The sequence below is a fragment of the Doryrhamphus excisus genome, linkage group LG9 (assembly GCF_037039965.1).
Source record: "Doryrhamphus excisus strain RoL-2023G ecotype Guam linkage group LG9, RoL_Dexc_Guam_v1.1, whole genome shotgun sequence".
In the NCBI taxonomy this organism is placed as follows: Eukaryota; Metazoa; Chordata; class Actinopteri; order Syngnathiformes; family Syngnathidae; genus Doryrhamphus; species Doryrhamphus excisus.
This window is the reverse complement of record NC_136365.1, coordinates 22,148,446-22,164,416: the sequence shown is the minus strand read 5'-3', so window position 1 is coordinate 22,164,416 and position 15,971 is coordinate 22,148,446. Positions and strand designations below refer to the sequence as shown.

The window sequence follows — 15,971 nt, the reverse complement described above, 5'->3', positions numbered from 1 at the left end:
GCACTTTTTCTTGAAGAGAAAAGTTCAAACATGGTAAACATAAACCACAAATGAGGTTGTGGGGAAAAAAGTTATAATATTACCCAAATTACATCCAAATATTATGAGAATCAGTACAAGAAAGTTGAAATAGTTGGAAAAAATGGAAAAAAACTGCTGTAATTTCACGAGAATAAAGCCAAAATATTACAGGAAAAACAGTTGTATTCAAGCAAGAAATATAGTCACAATTTGATGAAAATGAAGAAAGAAAGAAAACAAATAAAGTTGCCATTTTATGGAAAATTAGGTTGGGGGAAAAGTTGTAATGGTACCAGAATAAAGTCCAAAATATTCTGGAAATAAAGTCATAATCACAAAGTCACACTATGAAGGTGATCAATGTTGGTATCGTTACGTCTCTTAAGTTCTATCATCATCACACAACGGCGCCACCATGTGGTGTATTTTTCAGACTAGCAATAGCGCAGGTAAAAGGGTGGGTGTGCACGTTTTGACCAGTTTTCCCCCGTTTGGCGTCCAAGCATCATCTTTCATCAGCCATGCTGTGTGTTGCTCTTTTGTTTTTTCAGTTTGGGTGCTGCCGTTTAAGCCAGTCGACTAACTCTGGTTTTCCTCATGTGTGAGCAGCCGCTGTGACCGACTGCTACCCGGGTGGCTGTAGCGTACGCCATAGCGTACGCCATAGCGTACGCCATGTGGACAGCAGTGCATGGAAGTGCTGAATGATATACTTTTACTTTTACATACTTTTTTCACGATCACGTGTTGATGCTAAACGTCTATCAGCTTGTCGCTGCCACCCTTCCATAGAGAGGAAAGGACAACAAGGCAGGCGGGAGTCGGCTACAGTCGCGGGAGTCAGTTTAGCGACTAGGTTAAGCTAGCATGCTGCCGCTGTTCAAATGTGAGTGCCATGTTAGCGCTTTAGCTAGGTACTGGACTATTACGGTACAAAGGGTCAGGGTCTACTTGTGTCCACATGGCGTATTCTCGGCTTGGACTAACAATCTTCTCCATCCACAGCATGGATTAACGAGGACGCGCCGCAGCGTCGTGACGCCTCACTGCGTTACTCGCAGTCGTCTAACCAGCGACACTAAGCTCTCTCCTCTCCCTCCCTCCAACACCAGGGGGCCTCCTGCCCTGACTCCACAGCACGCCACTCCCCCTTCCTCAGCCACAGCTCCGAATCCCTCGAGTACCTGTCGGGCCTAATGTCCAAGGCCATGTCGCCCAGCCCGTACGCGGCTAGCGGAGCCGTCCTGGCGTCCGTCAGCAGCTGCGCGTCGCCCGTGACGGTCTCGGCTCTCAGCCACTACTCCTCTTCCTCCACGGCGGGCCTGCTGGACGAGCTGCAGATCTGTAGCCTGGACTCGCCCGGCGCCTCGCCCACGCCGTCGCCCACCCTCAGTCACGTCTCGGCTGCTGCTGTCGCCACCGCCGGCCTTGACGACGCGCTAACAGCCGCTGTCACTAACGTAATTATCCCAGCCAGTCACCGCTGTAACGCACATGTATGCCCAAACTGAGCGTCCGCCTGCTGGTTTGGATGGCCACCCCTAAATCTGCTCCGCATTCATTCTCCGCTCCCTACCTGATTCCAGAGTCCCGCCCACCACCCTGTCATTTAACGCCTCTGCACTCTTCCTCACTCTGCTTGCTTGTTTGTCTTCTCGCTGTTGGAATCCAGTCCAAGCACACCCTGGTCGCATGTGCAAGACTTCCTGCTTTGCCTTTTAGTGCTAAGCTACTGAGGATGACGAGCAAAGCCGCTTCTTTAACGACCTTAATGGCGATTACCTCGTACCCCCACATCATGCAGCTCCTTCGCAGGGTCTCACGGATGTGCAGCAAGCTCAGACTTGATCGGACGGCGCAAGGCAGTTACACATGCTACATAGCATGGCGTACGTTCAAAACTGAAACCTACCAAAATCAGTCCAGATTTGATCAGAAAGGATCATGTAAATCCAAATCAGCCCTTCCAGAATGATAATGATTTTAGTTTTACGTAATTAGAAACTACAGGAGCTCCTCCACCAAGTTCCATAGCCTAAACGTTAGTATGCTAATGTTAACATGCTAACAACGTTACCAGGAAGGCTAAATGTCCTGACCATTTTTTTCTAATTCATGAGCACGAATTCCAAAAATGGTCTTATTCCACAACGTTAAATGATCCTTTTAAAAAAAAAAAAATCCTGGAATCAGACGGCAAAGAATTTAATCGGTTCTGCTAATTACAATTCCTGAAATGGTCATCCAAATCCATTCCGAACTTTTGAAGTTACTTTGACCACAGACAAACACTTCTGGAAGTAGATGGTGGACATGGTTCAGTATATTTTTCATCAAAAATAGTAGTCATACCAAAATGATGTGTTGCTGCTGGATGTTCACAGGATCCCAGTCATACTATTAGTTTGTTTTCTTTTCCAAAAGAGGAAGGCCTAAGATAAAAACAAACAAATCAAGTGCAGAGAATGAGAGACCGACGGACTCCCACCTCGAGTTCTGTTCTCTGTCAACCGATTACGTTTTTTGCGATTCCCGGTGCTTGTCTCCACATTTGATACATCTCAAGATTTGTCAAAGCGGACATGGCGTCGCATCGGTTGATCTGTCACCACCCTATTGTTGTACCCTATACCGACCGCCTGCCAAAGAACCGCCTGGTACTCTCTGCAGTTGAGTACTGGAGCGTGGCCATGTTTACTTTTCATTGACATAATGAGTGACAGCCACTGTCCTCATTTGCATGAAACTAAATTCTTTCTGTTTTTTCAATGTGCTTGTTGTTCTTAAACCTCCTGTATTTGTTGTTGTTGAAATAACGTGTGTGTACCCCCCCCCCCCGAGGAAGCGTCTTCCATCGTGTCCAATGTGTAACTAAGCTAACGAAGCAGTTGACTGATTTGAGGTGTCCCTGTCTAACTGTCCTCACCCCTGGGAATCATATCCGTCTCACTTGTAGAATCACTAAAAAGTGTCGTTACGTCGCGTTATCTTGTGTTGCTGATTATCTCCTGTGTCTCTGGCTCGCCCCCCTCAGGGCGCGGTCCTGTCCCACGCTATGAACGGGGGCTCCGCTCACGCCCAGAGACCCCTCTCTCCTCCCGGTTACCCTCCGCCACCCGCCTCCCTCCGCCATACGGGCCTCCTGAGGCACAGTCGGAGCTCAGGTGAGGCGCTCAGGATGCCGGCGAAGGAGTGTAGTACCTCTGATCACCACACGCCTCTGCTCTCGTGTGTTCAGAAGGCAGCGAGTCCTTCTCCAGAGAGTCGGTGGCGTCGGGCTTCACCAGCGTTGGCGGCACCGTGCCCCTTGCCCGCTTCTCGGAGGAAGAGAAGAAAGTGTCCGTCATCAAAGCCCCCCACTATGAAGGTATCGGACCTGTGGACGAGTCCGGCATCCCCATCGCCATCCGCACGGTAAGATTCGTACATCACCAACTCTCAACTACAGATGCTTTATATTTCCTTTCGTACCCACATCCCATACAGCAATGGCTTACTTGTCACATTTTTAACTTGTTGTGAAACTCAACAATGTTCGATTTACATAACGGAGCTGCTCATGAGCGCCCTCTGGTGGCTGCTGGGAATCATGGATTATGGAAAAATAACTGTTTTTAGTCTACAGTGGTGTTGGTACTTGTCTTGTATGTTTCTTTGCTACCTTTGGAGTGTTAAGTTGCTGTGTGATGACCCAGTGAGTTAGACCTCCCGTGATTTCCGATGGCTTGACAAGCTCCTAGGCCACACTTTGTGCACCGATGTCCTAGGGGCTGCAGAAAATCAGAAGATGTGGGCTTAAAAAATTGTTGCCAAAAAGTTGCAAGAGCAGCGAGGACACAAGAAGCTTGGGTGAAAAGGAGAGAAAAGACTCCATTGTTGGACATTATTGTAAGCAGACAAACATTTTTGCAGCCTCTCTATTTGGTAACCGTGGAGAGTGAAGTGGTAATTGGACCCCCCCACCACCCCCCACCCGGCCAGCCAGCTAGCTAACAACCGGGCCAACACTGGCCTTCTCCTCTGCGGAGCCTCTTTTCTGAGCCCAGGCCAAACACAGTATTTAGTGGCAGTGAATAAAGACAGGATTAACTGCTGGTGGCGCTCTCGTCTATGGCGAGTACACAAAGACGCACATACCACACACACTCGCTGATGTGTGTGTGTGGGGGGGGGGTATGTGTCGTTAAATGTCAGCGTTGCTAATGTAAACGCATGCCTGCAGATGTTCCTTTGTGTGGCGGTGTAGGTACTGGCCTACTGCAAAGTACTCTGATGGCAGTTTCATGACATATTTCATGAGATACTGTATACAGCATATACATTTATGTATACTATATATATATACAGTATATACAAATATGTATATACAGGATGCAAAGCTCAAGTACTAACTTTACATTTAACACTGATGAATAAGTAAAGGTTCAGATGTTGTTTTAAGATGTGTAGTGAAGCCTGCCTTTGGGTCTACACGCAGGGCGGGTTGATGTAGCTCGTGAGCATGAAGGATTTGAGCGGCTCTGATGATATTTCTTCGGTATTCGGTGCTCATAAACATGCTGAAGGGACACATATTAGGACTAGACCATGATAAAAAGTCAGACTAGGGGACCATGAAGTCTTTCTCTCCCCACACAGACCGTAGACAGACCCAAGGACTGGTACAAGACCATGTTCAAGCAGATCCACAAGGTCCACAAAGCAGGTATGTGACCCCGGTGTCCCCGGGTGCCTTCTCACGCTTCCATCTCATTAACGGCGACCCTAAGGAACCCCCCCCCAAACCCCCAACTCATTAAGCCGCCAACAAGGAGCAGAAACGACGAGCGCTCGCTAATAAAGACACAATCCGCGCTGGGAAATGTGCTCCAATTTAGGAGGTTAGACGGCGAACGTCCGTACAAGGCTCGTTTGTTCCTGACTGCTCAGGCCGCGTCTGACGCAATCAACGCTCAAATAGCAACACACGCTATGCCAAACCGAGCTGTGCACGGAATCATCCCAGACGGCGGTCACTCAGCACGGTCCAAGGCCTCCAAAGCAACACGCTTGCTTGGGATGGAGACACCGCGTATGGGGGGTCGGGAGGGGGGTCCACATGGCCACAGAAGAAAGGATGCAACTTTGATATTTTGTACAGATATGCTAGTATATGGTGCACATCAGAAACAACAAAAAGTACCCCCCCTTGGGAGTGCAACAGTGAGGGCCAATCCAAGCCTCCTGTGGGCGCTCCACAGCTGGCTGATTGGGGCGGGGACGGGCGTGGATGTTGGTGGGCGTAATGCTAAATATAGAGCGGGCCGATGGGAATGTCACGGACACACAACGTGAAGTCTTTTCATACTTGCTGTGGTGAAAGAACCAAATGGGAGCATGTCTGAGGGACGTCTGCCATTTTTTTTTGTAATATTGTCGTAAAATTCCTATATTTTTCATGAATATTAGGACTTTATCATTCTAAAATTACTGCTGATTTTTCCATTTTCTTGTGAAATAATATTTTTAATATATGCTGCAGGCTAATAAACAAATGGCACCTCCAAAAAAATAGTAAAGCCATGTTTCAAATATTTATTTTCCGTTCATTATTTAACATACTGAGCATGACTTTCATGTGTCACACATATGATTATTATGTTATTTCACATGAATATGCATCATTACAAACATGCAATACATTTATTTTTGCTTGAGTTTGATTTCCAGTACGAAAAACTGTAAGCCGCCCAGTGGGATACATTGTGGTCTTCTAGTCCGACTTGCATGAATGGTCATTTGACGTCATGTGACTGCAATTCCCTGCAGATGATGATTATTCAGACACCTACAGTGCAACGTACGCCATCATCAACAACGGTTAGAGACGCTTTATCACATTTCTTAATCTTGTCATTTGCTTGTGAGTCCAATACTTTGTCTTATGTGACAGATGACTACAGCGTGCCCCCCAGCGCCACCATGGCCCACCCGGCCCCAAGGACTCACACGTACAGACCTCTCTCCAAGAGCCTCTCGGACAACAGCGGCCACCTCTCCGCCCGGGATCCCTCCCCGTCGCCAGTCCCGCCGCCGCCCCCGATGCCGTCCCTGCTGCAGCTGAGGGCTCGAGACAGCGACAGAGACACGCCAGATATGTGAGAGACATCAAGGAGACCGTTTTACCGCGCTGATCGTTGACAGAAGCGGTGTTCCTGTGTTGTTGCAGGAATGAATGGGGCCCCCCCGACAGGAAAGTGGACACACGGAAGTATCGTGCCGAGCCCAGGAGCATTTTTGAATATGAACCGGGGAAGTCCTCCATTCTGGAGCATGAAAGACCTGTGAGTATCTTTTTATTCACGGCAACATGCAGACCATCTGCGTAGGTCAACAATCGCGTGCCGAGTGCATCATTTGCATCAGCGTTTGCACTTGCGCTCGTGACAGTGGAAGTAGCCGGGAAGCAGTGGGAAAGAAAAGGAAGTACGAAGAAAAGCGAGTTTAGTCATGAAGAAGCGCAGCAACACACCAGTCACCCTGATAGGCCGACAAGAAAGAAAGAAGGGAAACAAAAAGCTGTGAGGATAAACGCTCAACACTCTGCTGGGTCCTTCACTATAACGCCAAGTCAACATCTTTTTGGGGGGGGGGTGCTGTCGCACTCCTTGTGGTGTCTTTTATTGCAGATGGCTGTCGGGAGATAGCTTTAAGCCGCTTTGTTTTTAAGGCTGACTCATCTTTCCTAGAAGCGCAGCCTGGCATCCGCCTTAAAGGAAACCGCCCGTCATCCACAATCCGGACATGAGACAATCCGTGCGTTCCAAAGAGAGAAAACGGTTACCACGAGGGGGTACAATACACGTATTTTTCCATGTACACACTTGTTTGCCAGTCAGTACAGGTTGGGGTCCTAGTGCATCCTTTTGGGGCGTTGTGTCACTACGCCAGAAAAATAGTTCTTCGTGTTCGCTGCCACAGCTTGGTTGACATGCAGGCCACTTATGTCAACACAACACTTTAAAGTGGAAGTAGGCGTGTCCCATTACATGCATTACTAGCGCCCACACGCTAGCTGTTTTCTCTCTTTGGAACGTCCAGGAAAAGACAAAGACGTGTGTGATGATATTTCACATCAGGATTGTGGATGATAGGCAAAAGTTTTATTTTCCTTGAAGGGAATATTTTTATTTTTTCTACATTTAATGTCATTTAGATGCATGTCAGTATGGTGATGATGGGGAACGAGTCCCTCACAAGAGAGGTTGATTGTCGACAATGAGTGACCTCTGATGCATGCATACTCATGTTGGTCATATCCATTTCTCCACAGCATTATTATTATTATTATTATGGCCTGTCAAATTGATTTTCATGTGTTTTTCATAGTGCAGTGGACACTCGAAACTCACCTTGAATTAATCCTTTATCCAACCGTCAAAAAAAATTAGGAATAATAATTTGAATACTAGTGGTTCACAATAATTATTATATGTTGATATATGAGGGGAAAAACCTAATCACTTGAAATGCTAGCGCTGCTACGACGCTTGAGGCTTGTTGCAATGCGGCGCGTGAAAAGTGCGAAAGCTTTCCCAGAGACCTCCGTGGCAGCACATTGGGTACTCGGAACATGTGCCTGAATACAGTACACCTTGCTGGGCTATGCCAGGTGGCTCCTTCTGTTGTCCTGATAGTAGTGATTTGGTAGCAGTAATGTCCATCCATCCATCTTCCATATCCCCTTCTCTCTTCGTTTGCCATTGTTCCCTCGTGACACAACCCAGGTTGAAGCCTTAAATGTACAGAAACTCACCACGAAGGAAGTTTTACATCCAATTCCGTATCAATCTTTGGAGTTGTCGGACCACTGACTCGTTAGAGTTCCAAGGGTCCATTGTACTAACCTGTCCTTGGTAAATATGTTTTTATATTTCATTTTTTTCACGCTCATTGCAACCGGGTGCGTGTCCACGTCCCCATCAGGTCCATGTGTCTTCTTGATGTGACTTCTCTCCATCCTTTGTTTATTCCACCTGCTCTCTCTCTCTCTCTCTCTCTCTCTGTCACTGTCACGCTCTCCCAGACCTATGATGACATAGATTTAGACAACGAGCCTTGGTATAAGTTCTTTTCCGAGCTGGAGTTTGGCCGCCCGGTAAGTCAGGGCCTTGTGTAGCCGCGTAAAAGCAAACCTCGCCTTAGTAAACCTGCACCCACTTTTCTCCACGCCACCCCTGTGGTTTTTACTACTATGTACTCTTAGACTGGGTGGGGCTAGCTAGCTAGCTAGCTCGCTGTGTGGGCATGATGTGTAGTACTTGTTGGGTGCTGTGACTCCTGTACTCCCACCACCGACTGCACTGTGTTGCTCTGTTGGCAAGTACAGAAGACGCTGTGTGGCCTGTTGGCATGAATACTAATTATAGCCGGGGGTTTGATTTATCCAAAGCAGCAAATGAACGGGCATGAGCATGGCTGGAAAAGTCATATTCAGTATACATGAATACTGTATATACGTACGTAACATATCTTTTAATAAGGATATGGAGTCCTTGAGAAAGTGGGAAAACTCCCCCATCATTATTTTTCACCACAACAAGTATATTGCACAACACAGCAGCAACAGAGCCAATGTTGTAATAGCATCTGTGCGTGGGGGGAGGGGGGTGTTACCCTGCACTTAATGACTTGTTTTCGAGCAAGCACCCGGCGACTGTCACCTTTCCAGCCAGTTAGCCAGCATTCTTCCCAATCGGCACACTAACACTTTAAAGCGCATGCAGAGCTAGATGAATGATTTGCAGTGCATGAAAAAGCAAGAGAAGGAAAACGTAGATCTCTTTGACCGCACAGTCGTTCAAGAACAAGTATATATTGCGTTTCAAAACAGCAACAGAACCAATGTTGTAATAGCATTTTTGTAGGGTAGGGCTTGGGGGGTGTTAACCGGCAGTCAGTAGCAAGCCCAGCGGTTATTTGCTTGTTCTAGACCAAGAACCCCGCCAGTAAGCAAAACACCAACAGCTGAGTTGGCACACCAACACTTTAAAGCGCATGCAGAGCTTTTTTTTTTCCCAGCACTAATTAGAGACACGAGCGGTTATTCAATGTCATTAGACCAACCCCAGGCGACTATAACCGGTGACCATGATGAGTTCATTGTAAGCAACACATCAACACTTTAAAGCGCATGCAGAGCTTTTTTTTCCCCTGCACTAATTAGAGACATGAGCGGTTATTCAATATCATTAGACCATCCCCAGGCGACTATAACCGGTGACCATTTTGAGTTCATTGTAAGCAACACACCAACACTTCAAAGTGCCTGCAGAGCTAAATCAATGGTTGGCAGTGCATGGTACAAACTGTTTCACTTTTCCTTTAAAATGCAGCCGCTGCCATCTTGTGGTGGTAATAAAAATTTGTAAAGACACAGCACCTTGCCAACAGCCGCAGACAGTATTTTTTTGACCCGGTGCTGCAAATTGGACACCCCGGCGGTGGATTGCTTTGGCAGCTGAGACATGAATGAGTGTGTAAACAGTAATAACAGTTAATGTATAGGCCAATATGGCCGCTCATAGGTCAGTCACTTAGTACCTCGGTGGGCGCCGTATCAGGATGGGTTTTCGCTAATGAATGACTCTGCTGGAATGCTTGGCCGTGTTAGTCCCCCATGGCAAGATGCCTCTCCCGTGGAGCCGCAGCACCCTCTGCTGGATGTGCTTGGTAGTGCAAAGCGCTGAAAGTAGCAACATTGAGGTTGTCGTCTGCTTTTTTATGAGTGGTTTACATCACAAGCACACGGAATGTTTAGGGATTTCTCATCACTGACCTCGTAGGACATCACTTTATCACAATACTTCCTCAACAGTACTCCCTCATCAGTACTCCCTCAACAGTACTCCCCCTCTAACTCACCACACTGCAGCTTGTTGTGTGTAGATTGCGGAGCCTTTGTCTGCTTTTCACAGCTTGCTGTCACAACGCACGGGCATGTCAGTGTGTGTGTGTGTTGTGTGTGTGTGTGTGTGTGTGTGTGTGTTTGTTTGAATTCACTGGACACTTCATTAGGTAGACTTGCTGAATATGACACCCAATACAAGACCACTATATCATAATTCATCTTTTACACCCACAGAGGAAATGGGTGGTATTTATCAAATTATACGTGGAAAAGGTGGAATTAAATATATCATATGACATATGGTAAATATAATGGTAAAATACTGAAAAGGAAAAAAAATCATTGTCCACAGTCAAGTACTACAATTGTTTTTATTTCATATTTATTGACTGAACAAAATAAAAATATATTAGTCAGGGTTACATTTTGATTTGACAAGTATTTTATTTAGTAATTTATTTTAAAATGAAATATTGATTGATTATGCATGGCTAAATGTTATGTTTACATGGAACTTATTCAATGTATTATTTAATATTTGTTTATTAAAGAAGAAAAAGCTTTCCCACAGTTACACTTTGGTTTTCCAAGTATTTCTTTGATCTCTAAATGACCTATTTATGATATCCAGGGTGTAGCCAACCTCTGGCCTGAAGACAGCTGGGATAGGCTCCAGCATACGTCGCGACCCTGAGGATAAGCAGCATAGAATATGGATGGATACAAATAATAACTTGCTATGGTTAATGTTCATTTTTTTTAATGTTGGATTTTTTTAGATTTCATTTAAGAATAAAATAATAATATATATATATATATTTAATTTTATATAATATAAAGTATATATTATCATTATATAATATATATTATAAATATAACTTTCTTATGATTACACTTCAACTTTCCAAGTATTCCACTATTGTAAAAAGGTACAACATTGTGTTTATTATTACAGATTATTATTATTATTACAGATTATTACAGATTTTGTGGTCCAGGTGTTGTGTTGGATCTCTTCACTTGGTTTATGTCATGAAGTGGCCAGTTTTATTTCACCAAAACCGTGTTTTCCTTGGTCGTAGTAATATTTATGGATGCAATGTGTGTGTGTGTGTGTCGTACGCCATGTATTACTCAATGCTGTGCCCTCTAAGGTCTCTAACGGGGTGTCCACTCTCTCCACATGTTCTTCTCCCTCTCCCCATGATGTCACCGCTGCTTGTCCTCCTTCACCTCATCTTCACCCTGCTCCTCTTCCTCCTGCTCCTCTTCCTCCTGCTCCCCACGCTCACTGCCGCTGCCGCTCAAGCCTCCTAAAATACGACTGGATTATAATCCAGACGTCTCGGCTCGCCAGCGCATGGAGGTAAAGTCACGCCCACGATGAGCAGCCATTCCATATGAGTATGAGTTTATTGTTTTCCAAGATTACTCCAGCAGAATCATGTGAAGGACGTTGTCACTAACTATAAGACCAAAAAAGCAAAACTAATCCAGCGCCCGTGAGTCGTGTAAGTCGTTCTTCATCGAGCACCCGTGAGTCGTGTAAGTCGTTCTTCATCGAGCACCCGTGAGTCGTGTAAGTCGTTCTTCATCGAGCACCCGTGAGTCGTGTAAGTCGTTCTTCATCGAGCACCCGTGAGTCGTGTAAGTCGTTCTTCATCGAGCACCCGTGAGTCGTGTAAGTCGTTCTTCATCGAGCACCCGTGAGTCGTGTAAGTCGTTCTTCATCGAGCACCCGTGAGTCGTGTAAGTCGTTCTTCATCGAGCACCCGTGAGTCGTGTAAGTCGTTCTTCATCGAGCACCCGTGAGTCGTGTAAGTTGTTCTTCATCGAGCACCCGTGAGTCGTGTAAGTCGTTCTTCATCGAGCACCCGTGAGTCGTGTAAGTCGTTCTTCATCGAGCACCCGTGAGTCGTGTAAGTCGTTCTTCATCGAGCACCCGTGAGTCGTGTAAGTCGTTCTTCATCGAGCACCCGTGAGTCGTGTAAGTCGTTCTTCATCGAGCACCCGTGAGTCGTGTAAGTCGAGTCTTCATCAAACACCCTTGAGTCGTGTAAGTCGAGTCTTCATCGAACACCCGTGAGTCGTGTAAGTCGTTCTTCATCGAGCACCTGTGAGTCGTGTAAGTCGTTCTTCATCGAGCACCCGTGAGTCGTGTAAGTCGTTCTTCATCGAGCACCTGTGAGTCGTGTAAGTCGTTCTTCATCGAGCACCCGTGAGTCGTGTAAGTTGTTCTTCATCGAGCACCCGTGAGTCGTGTAAGTCGTTCTTCATCGAGCACCCGTGAGTCGTGTAATTCGAGTCTTCATCAAACACCCTTGAGTCGTGTAATTCGAGTCTTCATCAAACACCCTTGAGTCGTGTAAGTCGAGTCTTCATCGAACACCCGTGAGTCGTGTAATTTGAGTCTTCATCGAGCACCCGTGAGTCGTGTAATTTGAGTCTTCATCGAGCACCCGTGAGTCGTGTAAGTCGAGTCTTTATCGAGCACCCGTGAGTCGTGTAAGTCGTTCTTCATCGAGCACCTGTGAGTCTTGTAAGTCGTTCTTCATCGAGCACCCGTGAGTCGTGTAAGTCGAGTCTTCATCGAGCACCCGTGAGTCGTGTAAGTCGTTCTTCATCGAGCACCCGTGAGTCGTGTAAGTTGTTCTTCATCGAGCACCCGTGAGTCGTGTAAGTCGTTCTTCATCGAGCACCCGTGAGTCGTGTAATTCGAGTCTTCATCAAACACCCTTGAGTCGTGTAATTCGAGTCTTCATCAAACACCCTTGAGTCGTGTAAGTCGAGTCTTCATCGAACACCCGTGAGTCGTGTAATTTGAGTCTTCATCGAGCACCTGTGAGTCGGTGAAACACAAGTCTTCATCGAGCACCCATGAGTCGTGTAAGTCGAGTCTTCATTGCACACCTGTGAGTCATGTAATTTGAGTCTTCATTGAGCACTCGTGAGTTGTGTAAGTCGAGTCTTCATCGAGCACCCGTGAGGCATGTAAGTCGAGTCTTCATCGAGCACCCGTGAGTCGTGTAAGTCGAGTCTTCTGTAAGCATATTACATTTATTTAGTGGAAAAATATGAGTTTTCATCAAGCACCCGTAAGTCGGTGAAAAGTGAGTCGGTGAAACACAAGTCTTTCATGGAGCACCCATGAGTGGGTGAAACTCGCGGCTGAGTCTGTGACTTGGCTTGTGAGACAGCAGTCTCTGCTGGATACAAAGTTGCAGCGCTCTTTTTTTTTTTTTGCCCTGCAGATAGCGCCATCAAGCCACTTTCTATTTAAGTTATCATTAAAATGCAGTCAGCTGAGTGGGTAGCGCGCAGGCCACACAGCTAGGGGACCCAGCTAGGGTTTTCTCCGGGTACTCCGGTTTCCTCCCCCCATTCCAAAAACATGCTAGGTTAATTGGTTAATACTCCAAATGGTCCATAGGTATGAATGTGGGTGGGAATAGTTGTTGGTCTATATGTGCCCTGTGATTGGTTGGCCACCAGTCCAGGGTGGACCCCGCCTCTCGCCCCAAGGCAGCTGGGATAGGCTCCAGCACCCCCACGGCGATAGAAAATGAATTGGCTTCTACTGACTTGTTTATTATCTCCAAAGCAGTGGAAGTGGATGCGGATATGGGGGCGTGTTTCATACGTTGTGTTTTGAATCCATTCCAGAAGTCCAGGCCGTGTTTATTAGGTAACATTTGCCCCCTCAGCTGAGCTCCTTTGCTTCTTCACCTTTGCCTCCATTCTTCCGAGCCGCCGAGAGAGAGAGAGAGAGAGAGAGCAAGGATGTGTTTTTAAGGCTTGCTCCTGTTCAGGTGCGCCACGTGGAACCATCGTTGCTCGGTACGCGGGGTGGGGGAGCGTTTTGAGCGTAGCACAAGGAGAGGCGCGTGCAGCCAGATGGGGGATGCGACGTCGTGAGCTTCTTCCTCTCACCTCCGCTCTTTTGTTCACTTCTTCTCTCTCCTTTTTGTCTTCTGCTGTCTTCCAGACGTCCCTGCCGGTCGCCCCCGCCGACAAGCTCCCCGAGAGACCTGCGAGGTAACCCCTCTGTTTCTCCCCTCCCCCTGCCCCTCCCCCGTGGTGTCAACATCACTGGTCCACGCCGCACGCTTTCAGCTCCTGGTCTTGTTAGCGCTCGGCTTTTCATCGTTTTGGTTAGGAATTAATTTGCCGACTCCTCGCTGGTGTCCCGACTTGGTGACTTAGTGAGGCAGAATAAATGAACGCAGTGAAAGCGCGGATTCCACCCTTCACCCTTCCTCCCCTCGCCTCAGCAAGCGCCCCTCCTCCTCCTCCTCCTCCTCCATCCTTCTCTTGTCCTCTGGTGCCATTCATCGCTGGCCTGCTTATTCCTCTGGGAGCACAAATGGCTTTTGATGAAAAGGCATTGGAAGCTCGTGGATGACATCCCGCTGGTGTCATCCATTGGATGAGCACTTCCTGTGTCCGATAGCCGCAAATAGCAGGAATAACTCCATGTTCACTACCGCTACCTGCATGCTTCTTAAAACATACATAAGTCACACTGGAGTATAAGTCGTACAAGGCCAAAAATGCATAATTAGGTAGAAAAAAAATACATAAGTCGCACTGGAGTATAAGTCGCCTTTTTTGCAGGTAATTTATTTATTTTCCAAACTACTTGACCAAAACAGACATTACGTCCTCTTGGAAGGCAAGTTCCAACATTATTAAAAGAATAGAGAACAGGCTGAATAGGTGTAAGATATGCTAACACAATGCTTATTCAGCTACACAAAAAATAAACATGAACACAAAAGGTGTCCAGTGTTTATGTAATATAAACACCTTTTTCATTCACAAGTCGCTCTGGAGTATAAGCGCAAAGGAATTGCCAAAAAAAGTGCGACTTATAGTCGGGAAAATACGGTATATACAACTATGCCACAACATAAACACAAAAAAATGGCCATTTGACATGAAAATAACAATTTATTTACAAATATAACATCATAAGATATTTACAGTTTTTACATTTTGAACTGAACAGTGTATGCACATGTTCCCTTGAATGCCAAGCCTTCTTTCTACTTCCTGGATGCTATGGCATTGACTTACATATATACTTACTATATGGGGAAGATGCACTGCTGCCCCCTTGTGGCCGCTTTTATGGTGTAAAACTGCACCAAACATGATCATCAACTCTTTTTGTCTCTTACACCAAAAGACATGGGATTGAAAAAAACATACTGTATACTGTATAAAAATGTCTGCTGGGATTTTAATGTCAGCTGACCTCATGTCATGTGATTTCTTCAGCTGGGATAGATAAATAGACATAGACTTCTTTTATCGTCATTGCACAATAACACAACAGTGAAATTGCCAACGAAATGTCGTTGCCTGGCTCCTGTATTATAATAAATAATAATATTAATAATGTGGAGTGTATATTGCTCAACAGTAACAGAACCAGTGTTGTAATCGCCGTAAGGAGCAAATTGCTGAGTCGGCATAAGTCGGGCTGATGAGTAAGCGGAACACACATGACAGCTGAGTAGCAACATTTGAAAAATGGTTCTGCCTTTCTGTTGATTTCTTTGGACGTCCGAGGTCGCCCACAGTGGGATCAGATCCGTTTTGGCAATTAGGTACCCAGTGAGGATAGGAGAGTCCGTCCATGGCTACATTTGTGGTTGTAATGCTGACCATCTTTCAGCGCCGCCAGCGACTACAGGAAGAGAAGGAAGTCCGAGCCTTCGAGCTCCCAAGCCAACGCTCCGTCCTGTCAGAGCCGCGTCGTGACCGCCCCCAAAGCCTGGGACGCCAACAGGCCCGGCAGCAGCAGCAGCCTAAAGAAACCTGTCATTCGCTCGTCGCCATCCTCGCCCTGCAGAGCCAAAGGTAAACACCGGCGTCTCCTCAGCACTTTTCTCTCTTTTTTGCCTCTCAGGCTGTGGCGTGCGTGGTCTTTTTCTGCTTTGAAATGATGTCTTGAGCCCTTGAGCACTTTTTCTTTATTCCTCCCTCCTTTCTCTCCTTCCACTTTCATGCTAGCTGCTACTTAACACGCTTTCCTGCTTCTTCTTCTCTTCCCACC

The 15,971-nt window shown here is 46.5% G+C and overlaps 1 protein-coding gene across 10 annotated transcripts in view; it reads left to right on the top strand.

The window, feature by feature from the left end:
- Positions 1-15,971, top strand: part of sorbs2a (sorbin and SH3 domain containing 2a) — a 44,321-nt gene that overhangs the window by 17,410 nt on the left and 10,940 nt on the right. For 6 of the 10 annotated variants that reach the window (XM_058084864.2, XM_058084847.2, XM_058084828.2 and 3 more), the window contains 11 exons: positions 1,134-1,481; positions 3,056-3,185; positions 3,260-3,435; positions 4,660-4,726; positions 5,830-5,880; positions 5,954-6,158; positions 6,230-6,344; positions 8,087-8,158; positions 11,220-11,276; positions 13,896-13,945; positions 15,591-15,775. In XM_058084864.2, coding sequence (XP_057940847.2) covers positions 1,134-1,481; positions 3,056-3,185; positions 3,260-3,435; positions 4,660-4,726; positions 5,830-5,880; positions 5,954-6,158; positions 6,230-6,344; positions 8,087-8,158; positions 11,220-11,276; positions 13,896-13,945; positions 15,591-15,775 — 1,456 coding nt within the window. The remainder of the gene's footprint in view (positions 1-1,133; positions 1,482-3,055; positions 3,186-3,259; positions 3,436-4,659; positions 4,727-5,829; positions 5,881-5,953; positions 6,159-6,229; positions 6,345-8,086; positions 8,159-11,219; positions 11,277-13,895; positions 13,946-15,590; positions 15,776-15,971) is intronic. The other 4 variants (XM_058084892.2, XM_058084856.2, XM_078793691.1 and 1 more) reach the window with 4 other exon arrangements.